At 32.1% G+C, this 17,879-nt stretch overlaps 2 protein-coding genes and 1 long non-coding RNA gene across 4 annotated transcripts; 1 reads left to right on the top strand and 2 right to left on the bottom strand.

Moving 5' to 3' along the window:
- LOC109357158 (rRNA-processing protein fcf2-like) lies at positions 785–4,131 on the top strand. 2 transcript variants are annotated; one of them, XM_019600928.1, is made up of 6 exons: positions 785–928; positions 1,363–1,597; positions 2,126–2,186; positions 3,320–3,397; positions 3,522–3,637; positions 3,774–4,131. In XM_019600928.1, the coding sequence occupies exons 2-6, from the start codon at positions 1,365–1,367 to the stop codon at positions 3,883–3,885; spliced, it is 600 nt and encodes a 199-aa protein (XP_019456473.1). In that variant the 5' UTR covers positions 785–928; positions 1,363–1,364; the 3' UTR covers positions 3,886–4,131. The 2 variants fall into 2 exon arrangements, with proteins under 2 accessions (XP_019456473.1, XP_019456474.1); XM_019600929.1 differs by having other exon boundaries at positions 785–931; positions 1,361–1,597.
- On the bottom strand, positions 2,426–15,395 carry LOC109357159. The gene is made up of 3 exons (XR_002108831.1): positions 15,253–15,395; positions 7,743–7,758; positions 2,426–2,437 (listed from the first exon to the last, which is right to left on the bottom strand). It is a non-coding gene; the product is annotated as an uncharacterized LOC109357159 (long non-coding RNA).
- On the bottom strand, positions 11,197–15,044 carry LOC109357157. Its single transcript, XM_019600927.1, has 6 exons — positions 14,757–15,044; positions 13,616–13,827; positions 12,593–12,824; positions 12,387–12,472; positions 12,211–12,302; positions 11,197–11,579 (listed from the first exon to the last, which is right to left on the bottom strand). Exons 1-6 carry the CDS (start codon positions 15,027–15,029, stop codon positions 11,347–11,349), a joined length of 1,128 nt encoding a protein of 375 aa, XP_019456472.1. The 5' UTR covers positions 15,030–15,044; the 3' UTR covers positions 11,197–11,346.

Below are 17,879 nucleotides of genomic sequence, written 5' to 3'. Positions count from 1 at the left end.
GATAAAAATTAAATGAACATTACTTGAGTTTGAAAGAGGAATCATACATGCGCTTAATGAAATGGAAAAATCTGAAGATCATACATGTCATGTTAATAGATTGATGATTAAAAGATAGATGACATGTAGAAAAAAAGAAGTGAATTTGATTTTCTCATTAAAGATTGAAGAGAATGTACATAAAAAAATAAATAGAGTTTAGAAAGTCACTTACTCTTGAATAATGGAGTAGAAAATCAGAAGATTGTGAAGTTAATCGATTAATGATCAAAAGAATGATAACATGCAAAGAAAAGGGAGAATATGTTTGATTTTATTATTGAAGAGTGAAGAAAGTGTACAAAGATAAAAAAATATAGTTTAGAAAGTAAGTTATGTATGCTTAATGAAACTAAAAGATCATGCATGTGATTAAAGAAGATGTTACGAAGAGATACGGAAGAGAGTATATAGAAGAAAAGAAAAATAAAGAGGGTAGAAAGAAACTTTAAAGAATAAGATGAGAAATGAGAAGGGAAGAAGTATTGAGAGAATTTTTATAAAAATATCAGCGCGTTCAATTTATAATGAGAAAATAAGAAGATAGTAAATTCATATTTTAATTTAATTTGAAGTTAAAAATCCATTTTTTACAAATCTTTATATTTTTAACTCAATAACGTCAAAATTATTTTTAATTGAAAATTAAGAGAGTCGTGAGAATTTTTTTATCCGAGGGATCCAAATAAAAAAAAAACTTACGTGACTAAATTAAAAACAATAAATTACTTAAAAAAATTAAGTTGTTTACTATTTTCTTGTAACACTGTCCCAATTTCAAAACCCTAGGAAATCTTCCAGTTTCACATTCTCACTCCCAAACATTCATTGCACTGCACCCTCCATTCCCACCACCGCCGACCACCGCCGACCACCGCCACCACCGACAGTTAGCACTTTTTCTTTCTCTCTCTCCTCTCTCTGTGTGCACCGTTAATTCTGAAATTAGTCTTGAATTTTGTGAAGCGTGGAATAGTTCCTCTTTGAATTAACCTAGTTGATTTAAAATTGAATTTTGATAACTTCTATTGTAAAAGAACCCTATACTTTATATCTTCACTTATTATTATTAATCTCAGGTCACCTTCAACAACCTTATTCTATTTTTTGTGCATTTTTTCAATCCTCTATCGTGAATATAGACACTATTAACATGTATACAATTTCGATTTTGTTTATCATGAAATTGAGTATAGCATATAATTTATAGTATATGAATTTGAGTTGATTTTCTTTTGCATATCAGTTTGAGATTTGTACATTTTTTTGGGTATCATTAAGTGTATTTTTTGGGATCTGATTGTGCAATTCATTTTGATTCAGAAATGCCAGAGAAGAAAGCAGTGGTTGGTTTATCATGGCGACCACAGTTACCTATAGTATCGTCATCGAAAGCTGCAGATGGGTTTCATACCAATCCTCGAACCGAGGCATCGATTAACACTCTTTGGAAACCCAATTCACAACTGGTTGATGGACTTTTTGTTCCCCCGAGTGATCCCAGGAAATTAAACAAGTTAATCAGAAAACAAGCTAAAGATACTACTGGCAAAAATTGGTATGCAAATAGTCAATACATTATCATTACCCTCTGAAGCAAGCTTGTGTTAATGCTTGCAAGCTTTGTTGAAACGTTTTTATTCAGTTCTTTATTGTTTCATTTTTTAAGAAGCTTGGTTGAGTTTGTAGTTGCAGTTACCTTTGTTAGAAGAGTAAATCACCATTTTAGTACTAAACTTGTTAGGACGGGTCATTGTAGTCACTGACTTTAAGAGATTAATATACTAGTCCCAGAAATTGAAATACAACAGTCAAATTAGTCATTTGAGCAATGGTTGTTATGAGTGATTAATGTGCTTTGTGCTTCAATTTATAGTACTAATATGATAATTTCATAAAATAACATGACTGGTTTTTACAACTTCAGGCACTAAAATCAGGGTTTGCTAAAAAAATATCAAATAGCAATTTATTCATGTGATTTTTTTTTCCGGTTATGTTTTTCTGCGGTTGCTTTTATTTATTTGTACGTTAGAGATAGAGACTATAAAAGGGAATTCTCTTGCTATATTTAAATCTTTTTCAGGTTCAACATGCCTGCTCAAACTATGACCCCTGAGTTGCAGAAAGATCTGAAGTTGTTGAAGGTACTTTACATTTTTAACATTTTTGCCTCTTTATTTACTTTTTCCATCTGCAATGAGTTGGAATATGCTCAATATAAGTGTTCTGTGAATTTAGCATGGATGGGCTCTTGCACATACCCATATTCACATTCAAAATGAAAAGAAAGAATGAAAGACAACATAGGTTGAGGATGCTACTTTCTACAAGCAAAATGGTGTTACAGTAAAATATAAGACATGGAATTGTTTTTTTTTGGTTTTTTGAGAATGAACTTTTCTCAGATGTTTCTCATCAATTTAAGTTAATGTCATTGAGTTTTTTTGCCTTACAAGAGCCCATCTCATATTCTGGGTTTCTTGCTGAGGTGCTGTATGGTTTTCAATGATTATTCGAGTTTCCGCTTCCTTTTGCACCATTTAATACCATATAAGTAACAATAGTGCTATTTTGACAATCCAATTGTGACAACTTTATGTCGTCCTTTGGTTTTTAGGTGAGTTTTTTGAGTTACGCTTAGAGATAAAAGATGAAAAGTGAGACAGAGATAGTTTAGTTTGGTTTGTTGTAAGAGAAGTTGTTGAATTTGGGCTGTTTAAACAGTACTGTATAAGTCATTATCAGCCTGATCTGTAATGAGTAATGACTGTTTTATTCGGTGGACTGTATTTAAGATTAATTTTACAACAAGGCCTTGGTCTAGTCGTCTAAGGCCCCACTAGATCCATAGGTATCATACTAGGCCAAAGGTCAAAGGTTTGATTCTTGGTTGTGATACTTGTTGGGAGGGGCAGATATGCACCCTGATAGGGATTAGTTCTTTGCCCATAGGTTGAGGGGTATCCTTAGTTATAACAAAAAATATGGTGTTAAGAATATTTATGTCACACCATAGAAACCTTCTTGAAGCTTTACTGGTGTGTTGAAATAAGTTGCAATGATGTAAAGTATTGTATGCAATGACAAGTTAAACTTTCATGCATTCAACATGTACATGTCAGTGCAGTGAGGAGTGTTTAAACATTAAAACATTTGGAAAAGGAGGAGAGAAAAAATCTGTCTAGACTTGTACATTGTATTTGCCACAACATAGACTTGAATTTATTAGGTGGAATCGGATCCTTACACTGATGTGTACATATGTTAATGGTTACAGTTGAGGGGTGCCATTGATCCAAAGCGGCATTACAAGAAGGGTGATTCAAAATCGAAGACACTTCCCAAGTATTTCCAGGCAAGTTCGTTTGTTGTATACTATATAGATTATAGTCGAGCTTATTATTCAATGTTACTTGTTCCTTGAAAATGTAAATTTCTGTTTGACATCTTTAATTTTTGGTTCATTTGAATATGATCAGATGGGAACAGTTGTAGATTCTCCATTGGACTACTACTCAGGAAGATTAACGAAGAAGGAGAGGAAGGCAACGCTTGCAGAGGAACTGCTATCTGATCAAAACCTTGCAGCCTATAGGTAAGTCAGGACATGAAAGACATATTTGCCTTGTTAAATTGGAAAAGGCCTCTAAATAAAATTAGAGACTTGTTCATACTTATTTATATTCCTTTTAGGTTGCTTACTCATTCCTTGTTTTTCAACAATTTTATAGGAAGCGGAAAGTTCGAGAAATTGAAGAAAAGAATCAACCAGGTGGGAATGAAAAATGGAAGATCAAAGGTAAAAATACCCGGAAGCGTGCAAAGGAAAGGAGGGTTTACTGAATTATCATCCATTCTGGAGATCATCCATGTTATTCTGCCAGGTTTTAGGACTACTACATTAGGTCTTTACTGTAGGCACAGTGGTTAATGCTTTGAAAAGTTTAGAGTTATTTGAGGTAATTTAAAAATACCTTGATTAACTAAAAAAATCCTACTGGATACTGATACTATATCTTGCAAAATTTTCAATCTGGTCAATGTCTCCAGTCTCATATTTTTCTCCGGAATGAGATATTTTCAACTTCACCTTTTTGTATGTTAAGACTTTATAATATTCGAGTTATTAAAGCACATACTTCTTTATAATCAATAGTAGCACAAACCTCTCCCACTTTAGTTCACCATTTTGATCTGTATAGTTAATGGCCAAAACCTGAATATCATCCATCACAAAGTGTTTCAATTGGATTATTTTAATTGTTTTGTCTTTAGTGTTTTAGTAAATGAAATAGACTGGAATAGAAACGCGGTAGAAAGTCTACACGGTGTTTGGGCTCTCCTAAACTAACTAGCGGTGTAACCTATAGTTCGGTTGAGATGAGTATTGAAGAGAAGATAGTAGTCCGTGGATCCATCCATGTTTGGTGGAACCATTGTGTTAAGTTATTCTTATAAAAATGTAGGTGACATGTTTCATTATAAATGATGGATGACAATGATATGTAAAAAAAGAGTAGAGCTGATTCGCAATATCAACTACTCGAAAGACCCTACTCAAGACTCGAGAGTATACTCTAATGAAGATTTTCACTTGGGGTGTGTTTGTTTCATAGTTTGGAATCACGTTCCAGGAATTGTATTTAATGCTATTACTAGAATATTATTGTCGGATATTTTGAAAAATATCTTTTAGTGTTTAAATTCTTGGGAATAACTTTTGAAGTTTTCAAGAATAAATGTTACAATTACAAAAAAAAAAAACAACCCTGATTTATACATACTATAAGTTTGCAACCATCAGTAATTAGAGTGAGTTTAATATAAATGCCAATGCATATAGTAAGCCAAAATAAAAATCAAATTGCTTATTATCACATATTTGTTATAATTTTATGATATTTGATTACTCTTTTAATACTTCTGATAATGATAAAAAGATATATGCATGGATAGTATAAGAGTTTTTTATATTATCGATAATATATAAATATAATAAACTTTTATAATTCACATATTATAATCAAAACACAAGACGTTAACTTGGTCTTGGCGAGTGCAAATTATTTAGCAAGGAGCACACTTGTATACCTCATGAATATACTGTTATATTTTCATTTGCAAAATCGAAATGCATAATGTTGATTTGTTGAGGGAAAATATATTGAAGTGCAAAACGGGATACGTGGAGCTGTAACGAGCAGAGGGATAGACATTTTTTTAAATTTTAATTCCCAGCCCATGGGAATATGCATTCTCACCCTTTCTCATGGGAAATAGTAATGTTGGATGCATTTCTTTCATGTTGTAATAAAATATTCTCAGGTATAACAGTTAGGAAAAATAGACACTTGTATGTGTTTCAAGTTGAGAAAATATTTCATGGAAAAGCTTGAGAATATTGCATACTCACGTTTAAAAATTGCAACTTTTCATTTGCACAGCTAATTCCTCAATAACAAAGAGTCCCACTAGAGATTTCTATAAGTAACTGAAATGCATTTTCAATACACAATACCTACTACACAAGTAATCAAACGGCATTTTCACTAACGAATTATTTACTGTCTTAGGAATGTGAACTAATATCTCCAAGAATTATAAATGTAAACAAAACATATATATTACTTAGAAATGACATTCTTAATAGCATTCTTGGTAATGTGATTCCTGAAATTATAAATCTATACCCAAACAAACGTTCCATTTAGGGGGAAGTTCTTAGTAAGATGTCCTCATCCAATTTGTAGATGTAATATAACCAATTATTACCTCAATCACAAACAATAAAATAAATAACAGATTATAAAAAGAATAGAAGAAGATCAGAAAATTTGTTAATATGGCTCAACCAATTATGTCTACATCTTCAATTTCTATGATCAATGTATTGAATATTGACTAAAAGAAAATGATGATAAAAAGACTTTCTTGAGCCAAACAAAAAAAGAAGTGGTTAAAGACTATCTTGAAGAAAGAGAGAATTTCTAGCCAAGTAAAAAGAAGTGGCTATGGTGAAATCAACATTAACGCTTCATGTCATTGTAAGACACACCAAATACTTAGCTTAGTGCATATTCTCTCTTTTTGTTCTCTTGTTCTAATTGTGTGAGAAATACTTGAGTGAGAGTGAAATTGGGTGTACTTGAGTTTTGGAAAGTGAGTGAGACACTTGTAGTTCTCTTTTATCATAGTGGAATAATCTTTGTTGCTCTTCAATTGTGGATGTAAGCAAATTGCCGAACCACATTAAATTTTCGGTGTCACTTTCTCTATTATATTTTCTTCATGGGTCTTCCGCTCCAACAAACTGGTATCAGAGCTCGTAGAGCTCTTGCATGCTAAGCCGTACGATCTAAAAGAAAATTCTTAGTATGATTTGTGTTCACAGCATTGTCTGATCTTACACATCAGAAAAGAATTATTCTTGTTACTGGAAAGGTATAATAGTTTGTAAGTACATGTCTAACAAAGTTCTATCTTCAGAAAGACCTGATATTTAAACGTATCTGTTAAGACCCACCTCTCTTTCCTGGGAACTTTCTTGGTGTGTGTTCACGGATTACGATATTGTTCTAGTATACGGTTATCATGGCGAGTGCTAAATTTGTTTTGGAGAAATTTAATGGAGAAAATGATTTCAGCCTATGGTGATTGAAGATGAAAGCTCTACTAGTTTATCAAGGCTTGGGCGAAGCCTTGGAAGGTAGAAACAACTTACCACATAGTCTGACCGAGGATGAGAAAGATGAAAACTTAGAAAAAACACATAGTGCAATTTTGTTGTGCTTGGGAAATGAAGTTCTAGGAGAAGTGTTAGATGAAACTACAGCTACTTCATTATGGTTGAAGCTGGAAAGCCTATACACGATGAAGTCACTCACCAACAGGCTGTATTTGAAGAAAAGAATATATACTCTTCAAATGCAAGAAGGAAAGCCCATAAAAGATCATCCGGATGAATTTAACAAAATTATTCTTGATCTAAAGAATATTGATGTTAAAAATGAAGATGAAGACCAAGCAATTCTTCTACTATGTTCCCTTCCAAGTTCTTATGAGCACTTCATCGACACCATAATGTATGGTCGAGAAGATCTGACCTTGGACGAAGTAAAAGCAGCGTTGCACTCAGAGTATTAGATTTGCGATCTGAAGGCTCGGGTGAAAGTCTCTTTGATAGAGGAAGAACAGAGAGGCGAAATCAATTTGGTGAAAGAGGGAAATCTAGGTCTAATTCTAAAGCAAAACCTAGAAAGTATAAATGCTTTCACTGTCACAAGGAGAGGCATATAAGAAAGAATTGCCTAGAGCGCAAAGGCAAGGAAAAATTTTATGAATATGGAGATGCAGCTGTAGCAAATGACTATGATATTGTAGATGCAGCTGTAGCAAATGACTATGATATTACAGATGCACTAATAGTCTCAGAACACGACTCCAAAGATGAATAAATACTTGATTCTGGATGCTCATATAACATGTGTCCCATTAAGGATTGGTTTTCAACTTACCAACCCTTAGATGGGGGCAAGGTCCTTTTGAGAAATAATGCTCCCTACAAGATCATTGTTATCGACATAATTAGAATCAAAATGCTCGACGGAATCATAAGGATGTTGACAGATGTAAGACATGTTCCAGAATTGAAGAAAAATCTGATTTCCTTGGGAATACTAGATTCAAAAGGTTATAGCTACAAAGGTGAAGGTGAAACTATAAGAATATCTAAAGGCACTATGGTTGTAATAAAAGCAAAGAAAGAGAATAGACTCTATATGTTACAAGGAAACACAATCACGGGTGTTTCCGTTGTCTCCTCGATGTAACACCGTGAATTTTCTGTGTACGTTTTATTAATTATTTATTTTAACAACGATTAATTTTAGAAATTAATCGGTATTGAATTAGACTAAACTGTAGTTGAGTATTAGTCTTGTTTTGTGATTTCCTATTTTTTGGTAAATTTTCGTAATTTTATGTGATTGAAAGTTTTTGAGCTACTGTGGGACCCAAATTCACCCAAATTATGCCAAATAACGTGTTTTTGAGTTCCGTGACTCAGAATCAAATTTTGATTGTGCCATTGACTTTGAAATATTATTTCTAATCAAGATAGACATCAAGTTTGTCCAAAACGCATTTCTAAATATTTTTCACTCTGAATTCCGTGTTTCGAAGTTCTAACCGTAAACTGAAGTCGAGAGATTTTTAATACCCGACCGAGTATTAGCCGACAATAATCGAACATGGTTTATTCGCAAATGTTTCGCCGAAAAGGTCACATCGCTTTCATGTAAGAGGCTTGCTTGTGGAACAAACAAAAGGACATATCCTCTTACACAAAATCCCTTAAATTACTCATCTACCTCTTACACATCTACTTTTTGGAAGAAACTATTGGTCTTTACCCACTCTGAAATCTGATTTCTTGTCCTTAAAAGCCAACACCTAGCTTAGGAGGAAACCCTTGGCATTTTCTCTCTACACTTTATAATTATAAGAACTCTTAAGGTAGTTCTTCTTAGTTCTTCATTTTCTTCTTCATTTTGATTCTTCATCTTCTTAAGATCAACCATTTTGATTCTTCATTTTGAGTTAAAAGGTTGTTTAAGTATGAGATCAACACTAACAAGAATGTGTTGAAATGACCATTGGAAACTATTGTATAAAATATGGAATCTACTTAAGATGACTTACTTTAAAGTGGTAAGATCAACTTAGAAGATATTGATTTAAAAAGTGTGGACTTTGATTAAGAAACTTACCTTGAAATGGTGAAATATGGCTTAAAAAGTCTTCATAAAAGTATAAATTTAGGTTGAGATAAAAGTATAAACTTTATGAAAATCTTACCTTGAAAACGTGGAAATCAGATACTAATAGGAGAGGTCAACTACATTAATCGAAAATGTTATAATGTTCTACATAAATCTACCCATTGACAAAGAATTGATATTTAAATAATTTTGCCTTTATACTAATCATTATTTAATTCACTCTCCTTACATGGACTTATAACGGTCACCTCCATACATGTTCAACTCATCTAAGTCACAATTCTACCATCTATTTTACAATTATAGTTTAGGAATTATGAAAAATATTTCTAGGAATATACATCATCATCCAAACAAACTTTAAAATCATTTCCATAAATTCTCAAATTTCAACCGATCATATATATTAAAGTACACAGGAATATCAATCCCTGTAATAACGTTCTTGGGAATGTGGTTCATGGCAATGTTCCTTCAAACAAACACTGCCTAAGGATCACAAAACAGATTAATGCCAAAGAATTTTGTTATTTTGAGCCACAGGTTATGCTCATATTACGAGATAAAACAGTCAGAGGTTTGCGTTTCGGAAGCATGTGGTTGGTGTTAATCCTGCTAAGAAGACCGGTCTAAACAAAAGCTTTAACCTTGGAAGGAGCATTAGACTTCTAAATAGGTTTCTCTATCTTGAAAAAGAGATCTACATGTGAATAATCCTGAGGGGTTAAGATATCAAACTCTTGAATTATTAGGAAGAGAAAAGAGCCGGATAGAATCGATTAAGACTAAAAAGTGATTGAAGCTCATTAACCTATATATCCAGTAGATTCCTGAATAAATGGAGATTGCAGGAGAGAATATCTTGACAATAAGACTGACAAACAAGGGGCTTTATGCACATGGATAGACAAAAAAGACTTGGAAAAAAACCAAGAGAGTGGGATTAACAACCCAAACATCTTCCCAAAATTAGTGTGAGAATCATCCCCTAACTTTGAAGAATAGTGAGAGATAAAAATAGATCCCGCAGAATGAATTTCGAAGGACTATTATGAGTGCCTCCTCATACAGGGTTAGTGTCTCACCATTCAGATGCAAACTGTAGTTACTGCAAATAACTTAATCTCAGTGAGGTTCTCTGAGTAGGAAATCACCAAAGCCACGTAGTAGTCAATGCTTTATTCTTGGACATCAAGTTATCAAGGCTAAGCCGCCCTCCTTCTTAGCCTTACAAAAGACTTCCTAGCTAACAAGGTGGTAACGCCTAGAGAAACATGCTCCGAACGAAATAAAATCCCTCATATTTCTCTAATTTCTAGGCCATCGCCACAGGAACACGGAAGAGAGAAAGTAAATAGGGATACTAACTAAACAATACTGAATATGCATGACCCAAACACACAAGGAGAAGAAACCAGGCACATGGTATTCAGTTAAGCAATTATCCCCTTTTATCAATTTGTTGAGTTTGTTTAGTAAAACCCAATCTGAATGTGCTACTATTTTCTAATTGGGTGTATGTAAATCTAAGGTGTTAGTTGGCACCTAAGAATTTCTCGAAAGAAATGCACATTGTTTGGGGACAAGAATGTGTCTTGATCGGGAAGTGACCTTACCAAGATGTAAAGAAAGAACAATTCCCATTCAAACGAAACACTAATTGTGCCTCTAGACCTTAAAGCTATGTTTGGGAGTTTTGGATGGGATAGAATGAAAAGGGAAGCTTCCCATTCCATTTCACTGGCTTCACCCAAAATTGAAGAGAAATGAATTTCGGAAGTTTAGAGGGGAAGGTTTCATTCCATTCCACTAATGAAAGTATGAAACAACTCCTGAGCAATGGAACACAATTCGACTGTTTCCATTTCATTCCTTCCCGTTTCATCCATCCATGCATACTATTAGAGTCAATTATTGAATATTTATTACCATCGGGGAATGAATCGACACCTAAACTTAATCTAACAAACACTTTCATTAATATCAAAACTAAAAAAGGTACTAAAGTTAATGCAGCTATAAAAACTAAAAAGACCGAATTCAGATACATAGTTGGGCAATTCAGACCTGGGTAAAACACTAACATCTCTCCTAGTAATTTCCCCATGAATTAAAGCTAGGGTCTAAACAGTGACCATCAAGACAGGGAAAATACAACATGTTCTCTATATCATATCCTTACCAACATCAATATAAATATAGTTGGACAAAGACAACAAAAAGCTATTAGAGTTCATACTGATCTTAGCAAACAAAACCACCTCATAACATGTAATAGCCATCACTAGAGCTTCTCTTAATCTGTACATCCACCATGATGCTTGTATAGAATTATAGCATAGGAATCAAAACGGACAGCTTAACATCCCTTTTTTTGTTTTATTTTTTATTTTTTCTTCCTGTCGATGTAGGTGAGTAACTTTGGTTTGATTATGACATTTAAAATACAGGTCAAGCTGAAACTGGAAAATAGCTAGTAGGCCCACTTCATATCCAAAGAAATATGGTTGCAATCACTTCAAAATCATCTACGGCTGAAAAATGTGAAATCAGGGTGACGGACGTGAAGCAGACTTAACCATTCGTCAGCTGCTTGCATTAGAGTGCTAGTTAATTGCCGCTCATATGTGCCATTGGGACCCCATAGAGATCCTTTGAACTTGTATGTGGCAAGACCAAAGACAGGCAATGGCATTTTAGGGACACCATCCACTTCAATAGGATATGATACTGCAGGATCCTGCACTCCTTGTGAACCTAAAAGAAACAATGCATCATTAATGGCAACTGAATATTAAAAAAAAAGTGGACAACTAGTTATGAGACAGGTACACATCGTATCTCACAATAATTGCTCCAGAAATCATTATTACGCACCAAGAATTGGCCATGTAGGACCAAGATAAAACATAAGTTTTTTGTAGAAGTTTAAGAGAATTAAAAGAGCCCAACTAATCCAAATGGCATGCAATGAGTTTTAAAGGCAGGCAGAGAAAGAGCACATTTATGATTATTGTAGGAATAAATTGACCAAAATATTTACTGCACTTGATCTGGACCAAGTGCCAAGTAGATAATGATGCATTGTGAGTGTCTGATGATCCAAAAAGAGGAAGAAAGATCAGTAATTAGGTTGGATAAAAGAAATAAGGAATATGAATATTGGATAAAACAAATATCTATGGAGAAGGGGAAGGAGATATTCTGAAATGATGGGTATAAAGTAAGTCTATAAATAACATACCATGTTTGCTAGTTAATGGATTACTACTATCAGCTTAATACTGTAATCCAACATTCTTGCACAAAGTAATAGTACAGTTATCTTTCTGAAACTTTGTTATAATGTAAATTCTGGTACAGTAAAAATAAAGTCAAACCGTCCTACCTCCCACTGGTGTATAAAGAGAGTGGTACGTCAAAAAGCAAGCATCAAGATCTTTCAATGTTGGACCAGTTGGGATCCTGTAAATTGGATACCTACAAGTAAGACATACTAAAGTCAGTCTCTTATGCATGAATGCATCAAAATGACAAAAACCAGAGCACTAGAAATAAGAATACCATGCAACAGATATCCAACTTGACGGTTGTATATCACAACTTCTAAGTGTCATCAGTTCAGGAAAGCGAAATGTAAGGTCCAGTATCTGTCCCCACACAACAGAAAATGTAATCAAAGGGCTAAACAAGAAAGGAGTGGTGATAATAAGTGACAATAAATATATTGCACTGAAACTAGGAAGAATGGAGAAATTAAGAGAGCGCACTTTATCAGCCAAAGGCTCGCGGCTAAAAGGAAGGTCATGTTCAAGATACTCAAAAAGCAAGCAGCCTTTAGAATTGACAGATTCACCCTCATCACTAGAAAAGCCATCTTGAGGGGCGGAATTGTGGTTATTCAATGATAACCTACCCACAGAATGAGATATCTCTTCTGAATCGCTGCTACCATCACTGCTTGAGTCCCGGAAATGATTGTCACTGTCCTCTCCTACTTGCCTGTTAAAGACAATATCATTGTTATACACAACCCTAAGAAAATGGCAGTGTGTAAAATTTAAGAACCACACGGTCAGGATTAAAGAATAATCACCACACAGACTTTTGAACAAAGGAAATCTAACAGTAGCTATCTGTTAACTTAAAGAATTCAATTCCATTAATGACATGGCTATCAATCTCGAATCACAAAGAGCAGCCAACCTCCAAAAATGCTATAGTGGGGTGAGAGATAGCAGGATGGCCACTATAACACACACACCCAAAAAACTCTAGAATGCAAGAAAATCATAATCAATGCTCAATAAACAATCCTAACCCTAATGGCCTTAGAAAGAATTGTAACAAAAACTGCACAGAAAAACAAAGTTTCAGCAAGTCAATGTGTTCGGAATAACTTTAAATAATAACGAGTATTAAGAGCATAACCAATCACGCAAATTGACATAAGAGTTATTACTTATTACTAAAGTAGGATAATTGATGTCAATTACTAAAAGAAAAAGGAAAGTGTTGGCCTTATTGCTTTTGAATAATAGGAATTTTATTAAAAGTCCAAATTAGCCAATTAGGTCACAATGAGGAAGGCTTTTGAAAGTCCAAAAATTTCTTCTGTTAAAACAAAGCCAAGAGTCATGGCAAGGCTTTTGAAGCATAACCAAATTTGTAAACTATTGAGTTGTATGAGGTAAACATTTCATACCAAACAAGATATCCAACCAACCAATAATTGCTCCTAACTTCATATGTCTACGAAAATCAATCATAAAAAAACAGGGTCAGCACCATACCTAGACTTCAAAGATGGTTTCACAGGTGCACCATAAATTTGAATTGCAGAAAGATAAGGTACATAATATTGAACGACACTATCATTGTCATTCACAACAAGAGGCACTCCAGCTCCATATGCACTCCACTCCCTGAAGGATTCCCATAGATCACCAAGAACAAAGTATGGCTGGAACTCCACATTACATGTCGGAAATCCTCTCATGGTCGTCTGCAATGTACAATTTACAATCAAAATCAAGTGAAAATGAAAACCCTACTATTAATTAATTTCACAATGAACTTCTAGTTCTCATTTCAGAAGGAAGGAAAAAATTAAACATAAATTTCACAAATTTCTTTTTATGATAGTTAGTCAGTAACCACCCAAGAAATGGTATAGTGTACTAGAAAGGATGGCAAATGTGCTTGTTTGGACAATTTTGATAATCATTTTAATAAAATGTCCTATTGATTCCATCATCGTTTTGCTTCGAAATCACGAGCCACATGTTTGGTATGAAGTTTATTCCATACAATCAGCATTGCTCATTCCGTTAAAAACAACCATAACCATGCCACTTCATAACAGTTTAGTACAGACATTCTTAGGAACATACAACATTTCTGCTAAACAAAATTGCCAGCTTCCTAAAGGATATAGCTATTTCCAACAAAAAAACATGCATACAATAGCATACCCGACAAAGGCATCAACGCATAATTGGGAGACAAAATCTGATGCCCTACTTCATGTAACACTCCATGTGTCAAACATTTACGATCGATCGATAAGCTATTTTCTTTTAAATTATCAATTAAGTTCATCCCCAAAATTGGATGTTAATAAAGCAAACAACTTGTATACACAACAACGAACTGAACAAAACAATCACAAATCCTTCACTAATCAACTTCAAACTATTTTTGAAGTAAAATCACTTCTCCCCTCAAATTTTGCACTAAAATCCAAAACCTTACTTAACATAATCAAAAAGCTCTTTATCACTGGGACCAATAAAGCTGCAACAAAATTTCAAACTTCAGACAACACTCTGTATTTCATAACAAACAAACAAAACAAACAGAAACACACACAAATTTCGCAGAAAAACATGGCAACAAAAAGTAACAAATTTCAACAAAAAAAAAATACAAAACCTTCGATAAATACTGAGCAGTAACAGAAGGTGTGATCGAACGCAAAAACCGCTCCAGATTACTCAACCGCTTTTCCGGTTCACAAGACGGAACCTGAACCTGAACCGGTTCACCAGACTCAACCCGGTTCTCCAGCTCCTTTTCGGTAACATCGCTGTGTGCTCTACAAAGTTTATCATTCTCCATTCTCTGCATGGACCAGCGCACCTGAACCGGGTTTTTGAGCCGGTCATCTCCACAGATTCGACCCAAGTTTAACCCAGTACCTAACATTTCAGTAATTGAAACCTCACAAATTAAAAAAATAAAATATTTGAATAAACCTTGAATATGGTCAACGATTTAAAAAAAAATTAGTTTTTTAAGGTGTAACTAGGATCTGTTTGGTTTGTTAAGGTTTTGATGAATTTGGGTTTTTTTTGGAATGGGGTGAAAGAAATAAAAACTCCCTCCAAGGTGTTATTGGAGGAAGAAAATGGATCTGGTTTGAGAGAACAAGAGAGGGAGGGTAAAAGGGTAAATTGAAGAGAATGGAAGAAACAATGAGAAAAGGGTTGTTGAAAGAATACGAAGGGGATGAAGTAGAAGAATCAATGGAGGAAATGAGAAATGAGATGAGTGAAGCAGGTTTGAATAAATGGATGATCAAGGACGAAAACCAATTTTAAAATAAATGTATTAAATTATATAATTAATATTTTTTCAAAAGTAGGTTTATTTATATTTAATGTTTAACATGTATACACTGATAGCGTAAGTATTTTTTTATACTATTAGTAAATTATCCATAATTAATTTATTAACCACCATTGATCTTCAAATTAATGTAATACAAATTAATGATAGATAATATACTAACAGTGTAAAAAATTTGCAACTTGAATGCACATATTTTAAAATCTTATATTTAATGTAATTGTTTAGTATTTATGAAATTTGCATATTTATTCATTTTTATTTAAGAAAGAATAGTAATTAAAGCATATATAAATGATATTTTTTTTATACTGATTATCCACCATTAATTTATTAACCACCATTAATCCTCAAATTAAAGTAATACAAATCAATAATAGATAATATACTAACAATGTAAAAATTTTGCAACTTGAATGCACATATTTTAAACTCTTATATTTAATGTAATTGTTTAGTATTTATGAAATTTGCATATTTATTCATTTTTATTTAAGAAAGAATAGTAACTAAAGCATATATAATTTATACTGTCAGCAAATTATCCATCATTAATTTATTAACCACTATTGATCTTCAAATTAAAGTAATATAAATCAATGGTAGATAATATACTCATAGTGTAAAAAAATTCAACTTGAATGCACATATTTAATGTAATTGTTTAGTATTTATGAAATTTGCATATTTATTCATTTTTATTTAAGAAAGAATAGTAACTAAAGCATATATAAATGATATTTTTTTATACTGTCAGCAAATTATCCACCATTAATTTATTAATCACCATTGATCCTCAAATTAAAGTAATACAAATCATTAGTAGATAATATACTAACAGTGTAAAAAAATTTGCAACTTGAATGCACATATTTTAAACTCTTATATTTAATGTAATTGTTTAGTATTTATGAAATTTGCATATTTATTCATTTTTATTTAAGAAAGAATAATAACTAATGCATATATAAATGATATTTTTTTATATTATCCACCATTAATTTATTAACCACTATTGATCCTCAAATTAAAGTAATATAAATCAATGATAGATAATATATTAAAAATGTAAAAAAATTCAACTTGAATGCACATATTTTAAACTCTTATATTTAATGTAATTGTTTAGTATTTATGAAATTTGCATATTTACTCATTTTTATTTAAGAAAGAATAGTAACTAAAGCATATATAAATGATATTTTTTTATACTGTCAGCAAATTATCTACCATTAATTTATTAACCACTATTGATCCTCAAATTAAAATAATATAAATCAATAGTAGATAATATACTAACAGTGTAAAAAAATTGCAACTTGAATGCACATATTTTAAACTCTTATATTTAATGTAATTGTTTAGTATTTATGAAATTTGCATATTTACTCATTTTTATTTAAGAAAGAATAGTAACTAAAGCATATATAAATGATATTTTTTTATACTGTCAGCAAATTATCTACCATTAATTTATTAACCACTATTGATCCTCAAATTAAAATAATATAAATCAATAGTAGATAATATACTAACAGTGTAAAAAAATTGCAACTTGAATGCACATATTTTAAACTCTTATATTTAATGTAATTGTTTAGTATTTATGAAATTTGCATATTTATTCATTTTTATTTAAGAAAGAATAATAACTAATGCATAGATAAATGATATATTGATAGAGAAAAAATATATATGTAGTGATAATATAATAATTTTTTAAATTGTAATCGCATTATCTACCATCTATATTTATTTATCATTGACTCTTCAAAAAGTAATATAAATAATTGATAAATAATATACTAATTGTATATAGATGTTACACTCATATTAATAATGTAAAAAATTATTATAATGTAGGTCCTTGTTTGGTGTAGATTATAATTTGAAGTTTTTGCTTACTTTTTAAAAAGAGAATAACTATATGCACAAATAGTTTAATAGTTTTTATACTTTTGTATCAATTATTCATATTTAATCATCATTCACGTTTAGATATAAGTAATATAAATAAATGATATATTTATAGTATATAAATTTTAATACTAAATGGACATAGATATTATGCTCTTTAATAAATAAACTTAAAGTTATAAATTCAACTAATATGTTTTGGAAAAAATTAAGAAATTGAGCTCCTCCACGTTTATATTAAAGTTGTCTTAGTTTTATACTGAAGTGTCAACCAGTGTTATGAAATCCGAGCCGGACGTCAAACCGGCAGAGGTCCCGTATTAGGTTTAACCGGTTTAAACGGTTAAACCGTCCGGTCTGACCGGGTGATTTCGTACATAATTAATAATTTTTATTTATAAATATATAGTTATATATAAATGTAAAACTTTATATAATTAATAGTTATGTATAATTATATTGAAATAATACCTCTTTATCTTTTTTTGGACTATAGTAAAACAAAATATT

This window comes from Lupinus angustifolius, chromosome LG09 (genome assembly GCF_001865875.1).
Source record: "Lupinus angustifolius cultivar Tanjil chromosome LG09, LupAngTanjil_v1.0, whole genome shotgun sequence".
NCBI classification, from domain to species: Eukaryota; Viridiplantae; Streptophyta; class Magnoliopsida; order Fabales; family Fabaceae; genus Lupinus; species Lupinus angustifolius.
Note: the sequence above shows the minus strand (reverse complement) of the source record. Positions and strands in the feature narration are given on the sequence as shown.

Coding starts and splice junctions, on each gene's coding strand:
- LOC109357157 (XM_019600927.1), bottom strand. CDS start 15,029: ATGTTAGGTACTGGGTTAAACTTGGGTCGAATCTGTGGAGATGACCGG. Junction 12,825..13,615: donor AAACCATCTTTGAAGTCTAG/GTATGGTGCTGA, acceptor TGTCTTTAACAG/GCAAGTAGGAGAGGACAGTG. Junction 11,580..12,210: donor TCTTTATACACCAGTGGGAG/GTAGGACGGTTT, acceptor TGTTTCTTTTAG/GTTCACAAGGAGTGCAGGAT.
- LOC109357158 (XM_019600928.1), top strand. CDS start 1,365: ATGCCAGAGAAGAAAGCAGTGGTTGGTTTATCATGGCGACCACAGTTA. Junction 1,598..2,125: donor GATACTACTGGCAAAAATTG/GTATGCAAATAG, acceptor AATCTTTTTCAG/GTTCAACATGCCTGCTCAAA. Junction 3,398..3,521: donor CACTTCCCAAGTATTTCCAG/GCAAGTTCGTTT, acceptor GAATATGATCAG/ATGGGAACAGTTGTAGATTC.